An 18,226-nucleotide genomic window follows, 5' to 3' on the forward strand; every position below is an offset into this window, starting at 1 on the left:
AAAACTCCTTCACCCTTGAGGTTAGGGATTCACAGGGAATGGTCCCTTCCTCTGGAGGATGCTGCTCTCTTGCAGCTGAACCAAATGAGGTCCCTCTTTCATCACTGAAAAACAGGAGAGTTGTCATGAAGCTGCAGGAGTCAGGAATGACAAAGGCTTCTCAAGGTTAGCTAAGCATTCAACTTTTCAAGGTGTGTTTTGGTTTTCTCTTCGGTCACCACTTCTGTGTTGTCTCACGTGTCTAATAGAATGCTGCTGTCTGCTGTCTCTAATTTTATAACACATATAGCGCATATGTCTATTATATGCACTGTGGCATATGAATGGGTCATTTGTGGGATGACTGTCAAGCCCAGTACTGTACTATTGGCATTTTTTATTATCCAGCAACACTTATTTTAAACCAAAAATAGCAAATAACAGTAATACCAAGCCAGGAGAAGAGTCTTTTTGGTGTCTTATTTTGTGCTTAAGCAAAATTTTGTGGCATTTGCCGTCAGATTTTTCTGCTTATTAAGGGCAAAAGAGGGATGAAGAACTGGAAATTACTTTGAAATCTTTTCATCCTGCCTAGCTTTTAGGATGAAGGCATTCCCTCCAAAGTGCATGTTTGTCACTAAAGTTGTATTTTGTGATAAACGTGCCGGCAGGAATGCTAAAACTGCAGTAAACGTGTGTGAAGCTCTTTTACTTCTCATCATAGTCTCATAGAATACCAGGTTGGAAGGGACCTCAAGGACCATCTGGTCCAACACTTCTAGGCAAAGCATGGCCTAGACTAGATGGCCCAGGACCTTGTCCAGCCAGATCTTAAAAGTGTCCAGTGCTGGGGAGACCACCGCTTCCCTGGGGAGATTATTCCAATGGCTCATTGTGTTCTCATTGTGAAAAATTTTCCTTCTGTGTGCAGTTGGAATCTCCGCAGAAGTAACTTGTGCCCATGGCCCCTCATCTTTTGTCTCTTTTTTTCCCATGCAACTCCTTGTAAAAAGGGATTTTCTGTTTTCTTTGTAGGCGCCCTTTAAATACAGGAGCATGGTGAGAAGGTCTTCCTTGAGCCTTGTTTTCTCAGGGCTGAACAAACCCAGATCTCTCAGCCTTTCCTTACAGGGCAGGCTTCCTAGTCCTTGGATCGTATTTGTGGCTCTTCTCTGAACACTTACCAGCCTGTCCACATCTTTTTTTGTATAACTGAACACGGTATTCCAGGTGGGGCCTGACAAGTGCTGGGTAGAGTGGGAAAATGCTCCTACTAGCTTATGAATTTCAAATGTACGGCTATGCAATGGAGGGTGCTGCTGGGTTTGTGTAGGGTCGAGATGCAAAGGCAGCTAAGATTCATACAAACTGTTGTGAATTCAGTGAGTTTTCCTCTTCTTTCCAAACAAATCTCCAAAGGCAGAGAGTCAGTGGAGAGCTGCATTTCTGTGAAGTTGTGGTGCTCTGTGTTCTAGTGTCTTGTGTGTTGGAGTATTCACTGTGGGATAGTCATATGAATTTCACTCTTCAGGCACTGTCCATTCCTAATGTATCACTTCCTTGGAGTAATTTCTGTCTTTATTCGTTTGCTATCATTCACTTTGCAACTCATTTGGTGACGTGTGAAAGATATTTGCTTTAATATAAACTGAAGGGGATATTTTGTTCAGCCCTCAGTGCTAATCTGTTCCAATCCTGCATGAGAAGTGAGGAAGCAGAAAAGAAGAACAAGAAGAGAATGAAAAAGAGATTTGTGATGTTCCAGGGAATTCTAATCCTTCTCAAGGTTTTGTGGATGCCTATGGTAGAAAAACATGATAGAAGCAAGAAGAAAGAGAACCGAGATAATGAGATGAGAAAAGCACAAGTGGAAAAATGCTTCTAAGGAATTTTATTATAGCCTCTGCTATTTTTTTGGTAAAAGTTACTGCTGAGATGTTTTCCTTTAGCTGAGAACTTATTAAATTTTAGGAGTGGTGTTGCCACAGCAGACATCCTGTACTTGCTGGATCAAATACTGTTTTGCTGTTTTGAGCGCAGCCAGATTGCGCCGTATGTAAGAACGGCTCCATTTTTCACATTACATGCTGAAATTGCTGAAGAAGTGAGTGCTGGAAACATATGCACCATGGTTTACTAGTAGGATGTGGGGAAATGATGAAATTATCATTTGGGTATGATCATAGTCATCAGCCTTTTGGGGCAGGTGCTCTGAGCCTGAAATATGTGGTGTTTTTCTTACCAGAAATCACCAATATGGTAACACTGCCATCACCATTACTGCTATTCCTCCTGGTTCATATTATGAGCTCTGGAAAGGTAGGATAGAATAACATCACAAAGACGCCAGGATGTAATTTATAAGTAATTTACCAAGAGTTCGGGGGAATCCGGTGACACCTCTGGGAGTGATAAAAAGAAGTAAAATTAAACTTTTGGATTTTACAAAACCAATTACGTGCCAGCCTGACAGCTTCAGAGACTGAAATCTTTCTTGACGCACAGTGAAAGCAGCATGAAGTAGTTTTAAAAAGGGGATAAAGACAAAAACTCATTACAGTGAAACACTTGGTTATGATTATGGGAAGTAATTGAGCCCAGCTTGGAGTCATAAACTTGCAGTTCTTTTATGGGGTGTGAGCTGGACTTGGACCAGACGCAGAAAGTGGTAGCTTGTATTTCACTTTGGAAACGCAGGCTGCATGCTCTCTTCAACCGGCCCGTAAATGGTGTTTGGGCAGTACGGCCTTTTTGTTGTTGTGCACTGCGTCACTTGTAGTCTTGAGCAAGTGTTTTTAGAGCAAAGATCTCTTTTACATATTTATTTGTGTGTTACTTGGAAATCTTTCCCAAGTTTTCTATTTATATGAATTACGGTTGCAGTTGAAATCTGAGGTCGTAAGGCCCATAAGCATGGCCCAGCACCACTGAAAACTGGTAGAAAATGTTTAATTTTGCCAACAGCAGTCTGTAGAACTTGAAAGAGAAAATTAGAGAAGTCCCAATTTTGTGACATTTTTAAGGACAGCAAGGCAGAGAAATGTGATCCATGTAGAAATACAGACATGATTGCTGCTTTGCCTGTCTACGGGTGGATATGAACTGTATTTCTTTGAGCAATGATGAAAACAAAGGGAATTCTGAGCAAGGAAAGTCTCAGCAACGATGAAAGCGAAACACTTGGGTTTGCTGATTTGCAGTCAGAAGCCAGTCGAAACGTCGCTTGTCACTAAGGGGATACATATTCTTTTTAGCCTTCCTGTTTAGTGCTAAGTAAGTTCTTCAATTTTGAGAAGGAAAGTACTGTTTTTTCCATTTTCACGCCAGAATAAACCTTGATAGGACTAACTGGTCCCCCCTGCCTGGTCTGCACTCTGCTGCTGGTCCTATCTGGTGACCAAATCTGAACACTCTACCCCCAATTCTACCTTGTAGAACTAATCTTCGCATTGCACCCTGAGAAAGGAAGATTTTTGTTAAGTTTGTGCTTGAACAGTCATGTTACATCGCTGAGGGGAGGTACAAGAGGTGTTTTTATCCTGAGAGATGAAGAAATGAAAAGTAAGAAGCATTGAGAAGAGGGAGCTGGGCCACACATGGGGCTTTTTGGGTTGGATTGGAAATGGCTTCTGACATAAGACTCCTTTCATTATGTGGCCCTGTGAATTAATGAAAACTGGAGCAGAAGAAGATTTATCTTTTCTACCTTGTGTTCTCCAGCATCCCTTTTATTTGAAAACTAAATGATGGTTTAAGGGGTTGGAGGGCTGGCATGAACAGAGGTGAACATTGCTGGGTGGGTTGCACATACAAGTAGCTGATGGGATAAAGGCAAGAACTGCTGTAATGGAGATTTCCAGGGGATGTGGGTCTTTTTTGGACTTGATACCGGGTCATCTAATGTTGGAGAAACAGGTGACTTGGGACAAGAGGGTGGTGGGGCTGGAGGCAGGTTGGTGAGTGGTCAGCATGTAGGCTGCTCTAAGGCTGTGGAATGCCTCAGGTCTGGCCAGCTTAGCAGATACAGCAGGACTAGGGAAGCATTTCACACACATGCATGAGTGTTTGTTTGCTCTTTCCCCCCAGATAATTTTACTAAGCTGCCTGATGCTTAGAGTTAGCCTACGTATGGTTTTTAGAAGGGTACAGTGTTATTCCTGTGCAGCTCAAGAAACATAATGTGCTCTAAGTAATTTGGGAGACTTTAAAGTAGCTTTACAAGAGTCCATTTCATGGCTGTTTGGAAGGAATCTGTATTTTCAGCCTCCAGGACATAGATGGCCCCAAAGGAGCCCTTTGAAGCCCAGCTTGTTACTATTAGTTTTACAAGATCCTTCCACTGGAATCATTAAGAAGATGTAGTATCTGTGTAAATGTATCTGTTAGACCATTAGCTGTAGGCGACAGAAGGATCATACTCAAAACACTTAGTGCTTTTTCTTAACAAATTACTGTGCAAGTCAGTTGTTAAACAGCATTGTTTCATTTTCTGGTAGCTCTGTGCAGAAACATTAGGATCTTGCTGCTTTCCTTAATAAGGAAATGAGCCCTCCCTGTGCAATGGCCCTGCTTGAAAAGGTCATCAGTGACTATACATCCATGGCCTCGATCAAAAAGGAGCTGTTTCCATGCAGAAGCAATACCAATTCTTTATGCCATTAAAAAGGAATTTATTTGTTTTACTTTCTGATGACATTAAGTAATTCTCAGCAGTCCTTTGGCCACTGAAGAATGAGGAATGCATTTCTAAGAGCAGCAGACTTGAGGTCCAGATTGCATTGGTGTTGTAGGCAGCACTTCTTGCATCTTGGGCCAAGTAAAGACTGGAAAGGGAACCGGTAACTGTCTTCAAATATGTCAAGGGCTGCTCCAGAGCAGAAGGGAGCAATCTGTTCTCCGTGTGCATGGTGAATAACACAAGAAGCAGCAGGCTTAAATTACAGCAACGAAGATTCAGCTTTGCTCTTGTGGAGCTCGTTTTCAGACGGGAAGGACTGTGAAGGTAGGGCATCGCTGTCATGGAAGTAGCTGGAGAGCTGGCTCATGAAATGTGCTTATGCGGAGAGCCAGAGCTTGTCCCACTACTGCTACTGTCTCAGTCGTGGTCGCATGAACATGGCATAAGGAAAGGAAGGGACAGTGAAGATGAAGTTTGCTGAGGTTAAGTGTGGTGGTCACACAAGGCCAGATGGGGTGTGAAGAACTTGGCACTTTACAGCTCCATTAAAGCAAATATTTAAGTAACACTGACACTTTCCCCCTCAAATCTTTCAACGCATCTCATTGCTCTGCCTGCTTCTTCTCTGCACTGGGTGAACAATGAGCCTCAAGGGAGGGGCTGGAGAAAGGGCTTTCCAAAAGCGCTGTGCTGACAGGTTATTTTATGTAAAAGATGGTATTTTGGTGAAAAGCACTGGGATCTTCACTTGCAGAGCTGAAACAGGGCCACAAAGATGGGGTAAAAGAAAGTAGGAGGACAAGTCAGGGTGGGAAAGACTGGGAACAGCCTTTAATTATTGTGGTTCCTCACTTGGATATCAGCAAGAGCCTTGGCTTGCTAGTAATTTGATTGGATGATTTTAGTCACTGGGTGGAAGAACAGAGGTGCCCAGGAGACTGTCTTCTTCCACATTCTTCATAGGGTAGACTGAGGGAAGACCCTGGTAACTGAGGATGGCAGAAGAACCTGCTGCCATCTCTGCACTTTCTCTTGAAGAAAGTAATCTTACTGAAGGACCAGAGCTTGTAAGGAATCTGTGTTGATAAAAGCATTTTCTGCAGTATTCATGGCTGGTTTTTTCTATTGCTTTCTAATGATATTAAGTCCCAGAAGCAACCATGGGCACAAATTAAAAGGCATGCTTCTTTGTAGTAGAAAAAGGTTGTATGACCTTTAATTCCTCTTAGGACTTAAAAAGATAAGACTCTTTACTCATATAGGGTTTATATAAAGATCTGAGCCTCCAGTTCCAGTGATGTCCAGAGAAAAGGCTGGTGCTCTGTGACTAAAAAAACCTTTTGATTTAACTGCACATTTACTGTAATCTTAGGAAGGGCGGCTATGATAGTTTGATCATGCCTTGGTTCGTGCTTGCACCCCTTTCCAGCTGCTCACGATGTAGCCTGTGCTGATCAACCCTTTCCTAAAAATAAACAGGTCTAAATGTACAGACTCAGAGGCTAACGTAAGACACCCAGTCAGCTGGGATGAGCCACAGCCCCGTGAATGTTTGTCTCACTGAAAAGACCGTGAGGTGGATTTCATTTGTGTTACAAACAGCCGGCCTGGGCACCGTTTGCTTTGCAGACAGCAAGTTTGGAGTGAATAATTTCTGCAGAGCATATAGCTATGCATAGCACGGGGAGGGCATGTTGCTAAAGAAAGTCCAGCCCATCGCTCCGGCTACAGTTTCCAGAAGGTCTCAGCCTTCTTTTTATGAATCGGCAGAAGCTCATTCCCATTAATCCATTAGTCATTAGCCGCAGAGGGCCGGGCATTTCGGAGCACACCGGCAGGCAGCTGGGCTATGCTGTCGCTGCAAAGACCCAACACACAGGAATCAAAATAGTTGGGTGATGTCATGTCACGGTGCGAGCGTGCCCGGGACGCTGGCTGCCAGGAATTGTCTGTCCAGGGGTGGTTTCCTTTTACAGCCTTTTTAAAGGGTCATCATGCCGAGCTGCACATGACAGTTCCCTTCAAGAGAGCTTGTGGCTCCTTTGCGTACTTAGTATGTTTTAAAAGAGAGAGCTAATCGGGTGGTTCCTGACCCTTTCCGCATGAACTGATCCACTGGGAAGCATTGCTTCAGTCTCCAAGCCTTCTGACGGCTGACGGATAAGAGCTCCGTGGCTGCAAGCCGGGCAGACTTTGAACTTCTCCTCTGTCCACAGATACTTTCAGGCGAGTTACTGTACACTGGAATTAAGGCTGGAAGCACCCGGCATGCAAGGTTTGGCAGCCTGCTGCAGAGCGGCTCTCCACGCAGACCACAGCCCGGCGCCTTGGAGCTGAACTGCCGGCAAGCTGGACTTCTTTTTGCAGCCACATGATCTTCCCGGAGCTTTGTTTTTTCACACCTGGGCTATTGGTGTAGGTGACACCTTGCCCTGCCCCTCGTGCTGCCTTTTGTTCTTCAATCCTGGGCATGACCGACAGCTGCTGCTGCACGAGCGCATGTTTCATCTCATGAAGCGTTTTGGTAGCTTTAGAGGGAGCAAGAAGAGAAAGGAGCAGTGCAAAACCTTGGAGAGATGCCAGTCTGATCCTCGTGGCCTGTTTGGTAGGGACCCTCTGCATTATCCATCCAAAAAGGAGGGAGATTGGTATCTGGGAGAGGGCGGCAAGTGGGGCATAGCAAATAACTGAGCAACAATTTTGTGCTTCCCGGTTTCATTGACTGAATTGTGCAGTTGTTGCGTGGAGGTTATTTCTATGTTAGTTTTAACCAGAGATGAACACCTGAGCTGACACCTGTAACACATACCAGATACAACCTTTAGGAAAAGAGTGATGGTATGGGAAGCTTTACAGTAAACACTAGGGAATGCATTCAAAAGGGGCTATTGACTAATGTTACTTTAGTTGAAGGATAGTAACTAAATGCTATGCTAGGGTTAACACTGTATATTGAAAGATTAATTTGAAGTAGAGAAAAATTTAATATCAATGATAAGTAATGCATTAAAAACCATATCTTACTGATACTGCAGTTATCAATATAATTGTGTTTGAATTCCAAACAGGGACTGTTCTCCATTTATCAATAGCTTTTCCTGGTAACTAAGTATTAACTCCAGTACAGGTGCTGAGTTGTTTGTTTTGGAGAGTATCTATCTGTGTATCATATGGGGATCATCTGGCCACAACCTCACAAGAGCTTTTACAAATGGATCTGGCTGGTTTTCTTAAGAATAGTGGAGAAATATAATGTTTAATGCATTTCTGACAGGGACTAATAGCAGCTGGTTTATAATTCTGGTTTACAACTCTGGTTCCTCGATGACCATGAGCGCTGCTGAGAGATTCTGTCCTGTGACTAAGAAGTTTAAAACTGATGTTACACTGAATCAGCCACACAAGGCACCATTTAGAAAGGCTGAGTTGTACAAAGGGTAGGCAAGGCTCTTTTTTACTCTCTCTCAGTCAGGAGTCACTGTGTTAAGTCCAGCAGAATGACAAATGAGTAGTGTTGAAGCATATGGATGGTGTGGATGCGTACATACAGATTTAGCCATGGGGAGTTGCAATTGATGGATGAGTGGCTGCCCAGAAAGCTTGTTTTTCTATCATTTAATGTTTTGCAAGTTATTTAGTGGACATTTGTGTTGTTTTTAAGGTGTCTTTCTTGCAGCTCCTTCTGCCTTTGTTCCTGTTTTGTACAGTTAAGTGTTTTTAAATCTAAGGTACTGCGCCTTGTTCTGCATTCCCTTAAATCCATTCCACCAAACCTGCCGGAGGGTTTCTGCTGGAGTGGTAATAACGGTGATGTGAATGAGACGTGACTCAGGTATTTCGAGTTTAACAGTGTCAGCAAGATGCAAAAAGACCAGTAACAGAGTTTACATAAAGTTTATTCTCAAATTTCTAATTAAACCCCCTAAATTGTCACCTGGGCACAAACACACGTATGATCTGTCGATTGCGTGATTAATGGCACTTTGAGCCACTAATTCACCCTCTTGTGGTTTCATTAGTGAGATGTGAATAGGTAATATTTGCAAAAGGATTTGCTGCTGGAAGCACCAAACATAGTGTTGTAACTCTGCTTCCTCGAAATCTAACTCTAAACCCCTCCCTTATCTTCCTCCGTAGAGAAAATAATTTATCCTGCACCAAGAACACTGGCTATATAAACTGTAATGTTTGTGACAGAGTTATAGATAATAGCTAGAAGTGTAATGCCAGAAATGCCAGAAAATATGCTCCTTCTTATCCTCATTCCCGTTAATCCAGCTCTGTAACTGACTCCAGTGGTACACAGTGAGCATTGGGCAGAGTTTTCTGCACAGTATTTACTCTACATACTTTGCAAATGCCATTCTTGTAAGAACGTGACCAGGTCAGCTCCCTGCATAGCATTTCCATCATGAACAGAGAACTACCAAGTCATAAGAGTCAAAAAAAGCAGATGAGATGTGTCTGCCTGCCTTGGACACTCTGCTGCAGGGATTGCCTCTGCCATCCCAGCAGAGTCTGGATTCCTTTTGGGAAACAGGTTACACACTTGCAAATGCTTTTATTCCCCCCAGATGGCCTTACTTATTTGCAGGGCAAAGTAAAACCAAAAGCTTTGCATTATTTATTTGCATTATTTTCCAGATTTAATTTGTATCTCATAGCCATTAGGCCTTAATAAATACTTTCTGGGAAGCTTTCAACTGAACTGTCAGTCCTCAGCACGTTTTGTGATCAGTATCGGTGGTGTGCAGGAGCGCTAGAAGCAACCAGACTTGGTGGCTCACACACTGATGCATCCCATTTAGTTGTTGTCTGCCATCAGGGCTGAGAAATGAATGACAACAATCCAACATGGGCTTTCCCACCCTGCTCTCCCAGGGTGGCTGTGCTGCCACTGCAGCCTCGCTATGGCTGAATGAGCTTAGATCGTATTCGGGAAAGGGGTGGAAAAGGAAAGAAGAGGGAGAAGTCCCCTGATGACCCAGAAAAGGGGTGCTCTGTCACCTGGTCTCATGGAGTCAAGAATTTCTGATTTTTCATGGCCATGGCTGTAAGTGTTTTAAGGAAGAGTCCTTTGGTCACTGGGTTGGGCCATTGCAGCTTCTTGTATTCGCAGGGTTACATACCATCAGGCCACTGCAACTGACGTTATCAAGTAGTACATCCTTCTGTGCATCAATTGAGCTCAACCCCATCCTTCCTCTGCAATGATGAAGAGGTTCACATCCTGGTAGAGAAGTGGAGGGTGGCATTACCAAGGATGAGCATCTCTGTAATTGCCTGGGTTTGGAACCTTACAAATCCTTTTATGCCAAGTGAACAGCAAGAAAAGACCTAAGCATGGCCAAACAGACGCAGAAAGCACACAGAGAGGGGAAACGGTAAAGCGTGAATGAGCACCAGGAACAAATGAGAACAAGGAGGGTTGTGGGGTGAAGGCAACTTTGCTCCAGGAGAGGAGCAGCCAACAGGGAGACCTCAAAGCTTGAGCTATGCACCAAACAGCAGGGAAGCTGATTTAAGCAATATGATTTTGGCAGGGCTGAGGATGAGGATTACCTAAAATTTCTCCAGCCTCTGGGTCATCACCACAGTTTTCTCCTTCCTCTTGCAGCTGCTGCTTGCCTGTGCAGTGTTGCTGGCAGCTTCTCTGCCTGCAGCTCTTGCTGCAGCCTGGTGTGTTGTAAATGGATAGGCTCTGTGGCATTTCTGCGGGGGACAACGTTTTGGCCCCAGTGAGACTAATTGCCGTGGCCTTTAAAGGACACCATTTATTCCATGAAGGATTGAATGACACATGCAAAAGGTATAATGTTAAAAGTGCTTCTTCCCTACACATGGTATGAGTGCCCAGTGAAGGAACTGCTTTCCAGCACATGTGGCTGCCATGACCCTAGCGCTGCCCTGTGCTCAGGCATTTAGCCTCAAACCATGTCCTTTTGGAGGCTCTTAGCGGCACTGAAGTGCCCAGGAGCTTCTCCTTGCCCATCCTGCTCCTCTTGGGATTTGTTGCTGTGGATTTTAATCAACAGGGGCCAGTGCTGAGCCCCAACAAGCCGGGTCCAAGGGACTCCAAGCAAACCTCAGTGCTGCCCCTTGATCCCTGACCTGTCCCACCTCAATAGCGGCCTTGGTGACAATTTCCCTGCCAGCTGTTGTAATGAAGAGCAACTAAATTAGCACTAAATGAGGAGTAAGCCTGCTGAAGGACTCAGACCCAAATACATACATGGGCAAACATGCTTCTGCCCCGCCGTGTGGGCAGATCAGGTGAACGGCAGGAGCATGTTCCCAAGTCGCTCTGTAACTTGCTGTAGCCACACTGGCAGCATGTTTTATCCCATGTCTCTGCAACTCCTGTGGGATGGAGGACTTCTGAGGCTGCAGAGCTGATCTGGGAGGTGCTGTATTTTACAGTATCTCCAGATACTCAGCCCAAGGAGAAATGTGGGTGCGGGCTGTGTGTCAAGCAAAGAAATCATACTCTTCCTTCCCGACAGCAGAGATGTGGCAACTGCATCAGTGATCACAATGAGGAGCTAATGTGCCATAGGATGAAACCTGCTCAGACAACAGTCCATGGGCAAGGTCCAAATAGCAGGTGGTTCACAACCTCTCCAAGTGCAAATGGAAACCCAGGGGATTCTTCAGCCTGGCTCACATCACCGTTTATTGGCACGAGCCACCTTATGGATAGGTGCAATGAAAACGTGTAGGAGGAGGACAGAGAAGCGACTGCAAAAGGAGACAGGATTTGATCTCCTGCTTCTCCAGGCTGGGGAGCTGCAGCTCATCTGGCACCTTGCCCCAAAGCGAGTGATGCTGTTTGTGGGAGGAATGGAGCTGAGATGTTTATTTTTCTCATTCTGGTGGGAAGTTTCTGTTATGAGGCACTGGGGGAAAAAAGTCAGGGTGGAAATGTTTCTGGAGAAATTAATGAGAGTGAGGGGGCTGCTGCACGTTCCAGAGGCTGCCTTAAACGAACTGAAGGAGCAAAATCCTGTTGCTTCTGAAAAGCAGCTTAAAACCACCAGCTTCAGAGACCGGCCATGACAAACTGAGACCGCTTTGGTTTGTTAATGATTTTCTCTGCTGGTTTTCATGCTCTGTTGAACTGACAGTGATTTCAGAAAATGTGCAGCCCTGGCTGATGAGTACTGATTAATCTTGTACTACAGTGAGCTCTGAGACCTAGAAGCTGTGAAATTTCTGTGGCTTGCTGTCAGGAAGGAGGAAAGCAGTGATGAGCAGGATGAAACGTTTGAGACTTTATTTTGCCATTTTCTGCTTCCTTACAGTCACTGTGCTGGTGCTTTCTGGCACATCCCAGCTTTGTATGCAGCTTCAAAGCACTCTGAATGGGGGGGAAAGGAGTATGCCCATGACAACAGAATCAGCAAGGTATTTTGAAGGTATTTTATGTAATCTAGAAGAGGGCAGATTTAGATTAGATATTAGGAAGAAGTTCTTCCCTGTGAGGGTGGTGAGGCCCTGGCACAGGTTGCCCAGAGAAGCTGTGGCTGCCCCATCCCTGGCAGCGTTCAAGGCCAGGCTGGACAGGGCTTGGAGCAACCTGACCTAGTGGAAGGTGTCCCTGCCCTTGGCAGGGGGTTGGAACCAGATGAGCTTTAACGCCCCTTCAAACCCAGACCATTCTGTGATTTTATGATTTTCAAGCAGGTACCGGTAAAATGAGTTAGAAATAAGCCCCAGAAAACCTCCACTGATTTGGTGGAAATTCAGATGGAGGTTTACTGAGCAGTGTGCTTTGCCTGGACTCTTTCCCTCGCTCCCTCCCTGGTGCAGAGCCCAGCATCCTCCCTCTGCAGCCCTTAAAGAAGATGTAGACTTTTTGCCTGCACGATGAATCGCCCGAGAATGAAAATCCTTCTCTATTTTCAAAGGAAGTTGTATCTGTCTGAAGGGCAGGTTGTACATGGGAAAGTACAGTATGTTCTCAAGGCACCAAATTGCATATCAGTGCTGCAAATGAATCTGCCCACCCACACTTCTTCCCAGTCCTGCTCCAGGCAGTTCTGTGCATCTCCTCACAAAGTTTGATCGAAAATACCTTTATTACTATAAATGGCTGAATTACGCAACACTGACGTACTGTTGTCAACACAGTGGTGGGTGAGACCAGCAGGGCCAGCCTCCCATTTGGCAGGCTATTTTACAAACTACAGGTTTTGGGCAAGGAAAGCTCCCATCTGGAAGCTTATGGTCCTTGTTGGAGCTTGTGGGTGCACGTGTCTGTCCCCCAGGCACAGTAGCAGCAGGCTTCAGTTTTTTTGCTATCTTAAGGATAGTTTTCTTTTAATTCTGCTGCTATTCAATTGGTCTTATTTGGAACAGCAGGATAAACATTATTCCTGAAAGACAGAGAGAAACTAAAAGCAGATCTTGGGACTGAACCTAGCTAAAGCTGTGAAATGCAAGTACGGGGAGGGTTCATTGAGTTGGAAAAGGAGAAAATGAGAAAGAAGGAAGCCGGGCACTGACTGTGAGTGAAAGTGGATGCAGATGCTGCCTGGTTTTGAAAACAGATTATATATTTATCAGTATTTCCTTCTTCTATCCTTCACTGTTATCTTCAGGTAACAGGTCACTTCTGATAAGTATCTAAGGCTGGAGCCTTATCTTGTAATATAATTAACTATCTGATTCATTTATGAGGTGAAAAGAAAATAATGTAGATAAGGCTTTCTTACATGAGACCTCAGTTTAGTGAACACAGCCTGGCTTGCCCTCATGATGGATGCTGGAGGGTTACAACTGATGTACCAAAAATCACTGCGATTACCGATTTCTGTGCATCCTCTCACATCTCTATTGCACTGGATGGGAATAGTGTAGGGGTGATTTTTCCCCCTCCTTCTTTCACTTGCACTTTTCAAGGGCTCTGACTTTCAGAAGAATAGCTGTACGAGAAGCTGTTACCCTACACTGACTTTCTACTTGATTTGAATGGGCTAAGCTAGACCACAATTTATTTATACTCCCATGCATCTATATTACAAATCCTGTTGCCAGGCTTTAAAAGCCAGCCAAAATCTGTTTTCACGGTCTAAAATTCCACTTGGCAAAGGCATTTAGATAGGGGGTACATTTGTTTAATTAGAAATTAATGTTCTGGACTATTGACTCCTTGCTCAAAGTTTCAGTGAGTTGCCCAAGAGTGCAATGTCAAAGATGTTGTTAAGGCAGTTTGTTTGTCAGGTTTGTTGGATCAGCAAATCCCAGGAATTACCAGGATTCAGCTGTTCTCTACTTTCACCTTTATTCTCGTCCAACCTAAAAGCAGTCTGAGGACTTAAAAGTGCTCAGAGTGGTGGGATTTAACACCTCAATATTGTTTTAGCCATTTTATTGTCATTGCAGAGTCGTTCTGAATGCAAAGGCTTAGGTCTGGAGAGATGAAGGGCTGCTCTGTGAGATATCATTGTGCGCCTGGCAGGCTTGGCTTAGAAGCTTGAATTCTCCATGCCAGAAAGGTCACACAGCCTTACTTGGTTTAAGGACGGAGGCTAGTGCTGCATCACACACTTGCACTGAAGAGTTCCCATCCTGTCCTTTCCTGCTCCTTCTTTGATAAAGTCAGGGCAATTAAGCTGGAGGAGGAATAATAGAATTAGCTGACATTAATTAAGAGCATCCTGTTGTGTCTTCAGAGTTTTTTCCAGGCATTGGAAAACAGCTGCTTCCCAGTGCTGTGTTCTCTGTTGGGTAACAAGGACCCTTTTGACACGCTTGGAGCTACAGTCACTGGATTGTTTAACAGATTCTGCCCATCTGGCCCCATGGTTTTACTTCAGTCAGTGCAAGAATTACGATAGTGTACACAGGATTCTTGTGACAATCCTGCCTTTCCTGGCAGGCAATGCTCCTGGAGAGGAACAGATGATTTGTGCCATCCCTGCTGCTTGTATGTAGTATAATTGGAGATAATAAACAAGAATAGGGCAAGAAATCCCCTTAAGAAATATGGATGAGGGAGAAATGAGATGGAAAGTCAACTGGAGAAATGAGGGAGACGAAAAGTTTGCAATGGAGAAGCTCTTGCTGCAATAATAGTAACAAAAGTCTTGTGGGTGTTCAGAAGTGAGGATTGTACCAGTCTTCTTGAGAGAATGACTGACATAAAAGGATGAGAAGCTGCAATAATGCTGCCATTTCCCAGGGGACATAACTGAATTTAGGCATGGTCAACATCCAGGGATCAGTATAGGGGCTGATAATGTTCATTGGTAAGCTGGTTGGTGAGGTGAGTCTATGCAGCAGTACATGCCGGGCACTGATGACTGACTCCCAGTGAGGATTTGGGGGTTGTTGTGGATATAACCTGGAAAATGACCCAAAAATGTGCTGTCATTATGAATAGGGTGAACCACATACTGGGCTGCGTTAGGAGGAATGGAGCAGTCTGGTCAAGGGAGGTTATTATCCCACTCTATCTGGTGCTGGTGGGCTGCGCCTGAAATTGAGCGTCAGATTTCTGGTCCCCCATCAGAAAAATGCTGGGAAACTGCAGAGGGTTTCCCTGGAGGACTACCAAGATATTTTGGGACCTAGAGCAGATGTCTGGGGGTCTGTGACAAAAGGATGAGAGAAGCAGCCTGCAAACACCTGAAGGGCAATTTCAAAGGTGGTAGAGCCAAAGTCTTCTCAGTAGTGGTAGATGGTAAAAGAAGGAGTAAAATATAAGAGTTTGTGTCTGAGGAGGGTCAGAATGGATGTTAGTAACAGCTCCTTCAAGAGGGTAGTGTGACAGGTAATCTGGAGAGGTTGTGGGATCTCCATCCTAAATGATTTTTAAGACTCAGCTAGCCAAAGTCATGGCTGACCTGGTCGTGGTTAATACCAGACCTGCTTTGAGTGGGACACTGGAGAAGAGCCCCCCAGTCATCCTTCCCAGTCAACATTTCTGTGATGCTCAGTTGTTCAGCTGCAAGGAAAGCTGAAGTTGCAAATGTCCTGACTGTGCATCTTTTCCCACCCAGTTCTCAATGCTGGCATAAAATTGTTCTTGGTTTGATGAATATTCAAGAACGGAGGAACTTCCTGGGTAGAGGCAGCTAGTGGTGCTTGATTTATATCAGCAGAGCAGCACCAGGAGATCACTGTGAAGACCATCCCCAACTCATTTATTGGGCCAACAAAGGCAGCAAGAGCTGTGTTTCCTACACAAGGCACCCAGGCTACCTTCTGGCTATTTCATTTACATTAAGCATCACCATGAGAGTTGTAGGCAGTTATTAATGCCCCCCTGAGCCGAGCAGTGTCTGGGCACCTCCAGCCCTGCCCCACATTGGGTCATGTTCGTTTACCAGCTAGAGGAATTGCTGTAGGACTTGGTTTGTATCAGCTATGTGTCACTATAGCAACTCTTCACTTAACCAGTCTCTGCACTAAAAATAGATCACCTTGATCTCAAGGAAAGAAAATCAAAGGAAATCAAAAGGGGCAGTGATAGCAAGAGCTGTAGAGTCAGCTATTGACTGAAGGCTGCAGCATTTGAAACCTCTTACAAATAGTCTATCATGTAAAACAAACATTTGAGGAGAATCTATTTATCCAGAAGCCCATTGTGTCAGTGGGTTTGAAGCTTTAGCTTATCAGAGGGATGTGTTTGCAGTTATCACCCAGCACATAGAGGATGCTGAAAACCATGTGGGATGTTGCTTATCTTTGGTTAGGATGTGTAAGGGATCTTGTCTTCCAAGTAAGCTGATCCGCAGCTCTGTCATTAGACCTGATAGCCTCCTGTGCTCTTACATAAAAGTTATAAAATTCTCTACTCACTTATGAAATTATTATTGGTATCTGCAGAAATCTGTGAGGGATGCAAACCTGCAAAAAGCTGCATGCTGTTAGCAAAGTTGTCACTAAAGCATCTTGAAGTTAATGGGAGTTGAGTGTTTCGGCACTTGATAGGGACAGGATCCTCTGTAAAGGAAGTGCAAATGATGCTTGATCTTATTTTTCCTCCAAACCCAGCTAGTGCTTACATCTGAAGGGAATAGAATAAATCCTTGTGAAGATAGGGCAGTAGGTGTGAAGGCAAAAAAGCAACAAGATGAAAAGCTTATTAAGGAGCTACAGAATTCACTGAAAATGCCTTTGATGGGAAAAGAACTGAATTTCCATGAAGACAGCTCATATATCACAGGCAGCGTGTGTGATGCTCAGGGAAGGGTTAATTTAGCTTCCAGAGACGACTGGAATTAGCATCATGTATTCAGCATTATCAGTCAGCAAGAGTTTGCTCTTGATAAAGGGCCAGATTATTTTAATGACCTTTTTGGGCTGACAGTTTGCAGACATAGCTGATATTAAAATGCGTAGGTACTCAACTGTCCCTGCCCTGTATACTCTGATTCTTATTTTTTATTTAGTAGTCTGAATTGTATTTTTTGTATTTATTTCATCTTCCTAGAAATAAGATAAGCAGCTTTCGATGGTGACATGCACCATCTCAGGAGAATACCTCTGCAGAGGTGGGGGGTTAGAGACAGTACCAACCCTCAAATCCTACTGTTCTTTTCAAGCTTAAAGCATATTATTGCAAGGTAAGAAAGTAGAATTGGTCTTATTATATTTTTTTACCTTACTTGAGATCCACTACTTGTACACCATTTGGGGATCTGACCCCTATTCTTCACTTCTTCACTGGGTGCTCTTTTTAATCAGCTTTGGAGCTGTGAAGGAACTGTAGTGTAAAGTAATTAGAAATCCTAAGTGCATTCCCAAACAGCAGACATGGAGGTGTGAAAATAGAAAAGTAGTGGGTTTTAAACAGAAGAAAGTCATTCATTGAAAAAGTTCTGTGATGCAAAGCCCATCCCCCAGGCATGACTGCCCCTCTGTCACTGTATTTTGGGGAGCAAGAGCTTCACCAACAGGCATGTTTGGACAAATGTCTCTAATACACCACCATTAATGAGGAGAGGAGAACAAATGAACCTTGGTCACTGTGCATGCTCATTCAAAAACTTATGCAGTCATAGTCAGCCAAGTCTTCTGGAGGCGTCAGTTGCCGTTACTGGAGGTGATAGCAGTGTATACACCAAAAGCCAAACGTTCCCCTGTTTAGTGCTTTTACTTCCAGCTTCAGCCTGGCAGCAGATTTGGTACGGACACAAGATTCGCTGTAGGAAAAAGCAGTAAACTGTTTTTTACCTCTCTTAGATGGCAAGACACTTAGAAGCGCTTCTTCCTCCTCTAAAGAGGCTGCTGCTTCCACTGAGCTGCAATAAAAATCCTCTCCTTACCCCAGAGCAGATGACAACTTTCTATTGCTGTCAGATTTGGGTTTATTTTCTTCTTTCCTAAAAGGATACCAGAGTTTTCCTTTATATCAACCACCTCTTTCTTTAAAACTTTATGGAGATCCTTCCTGGCAGTGGTAATACAGAAAACTAGATATATGAAGTCTATTTGAACTTAAAACTGATGTGTGGAAAACCAAGGGTCTTACTGTAATTCATTGCAAATTTTTCTCCAAATAAACACCAGTCTGATACAGAGCACATAGCAAAGCGGCAAGTTCCCTACAAGAAATCCCAA

The 18,226-nt window shown here is 44.2% G+C and overlaps 1 protein-coding gene across 8 annotated transcripts in view; it reads left to right on the plus strand.

Annotated features, from left to right (window-relative positions):
• PRKAG2 (protein kinase AMP-activated non-catalytic subunit gamma 2) overlaps positions 1–18,226 on the plus strand; it is a 223,743-nt gene that overhangs the window by 98,997 nt on the left and 106,520 nt on the right. Inside the window, exon 1 of one of the 8 annotated variants that reach the window (XM_065666844.1) lies at positions 6,740–7,262. The exons of the other annotated variants lie outside the window; for them this stretch is intronic. Coding sequence (XP_065522916.1) covers positions 7,157–7,262 — 106 coding nt within the window. The 5' untranslated portion in view covers positions 6,740–7,156. Of the gene's footprint in view, positions 1–6,739; positions 7,263–18,226 lie in introns of those variants that run through there. 8 annotated transcript variants of the gene reach the window in all.

Source organism: Lathamus discolor, chromosome 2 (assembly GCF_037157495.1).
Source record: "Lathamus discolor isolate bLatDis1 chromosome 2, bLatDis1.hap1, whole genome shotgun sequence".
Taxonomy (NCBI): domain Eukaryota; kingdom Metazoa; phylum Chordata; class Aves; order Psittaciformes; family Psittacidae; genus Lathamus; species Lathamus discolor.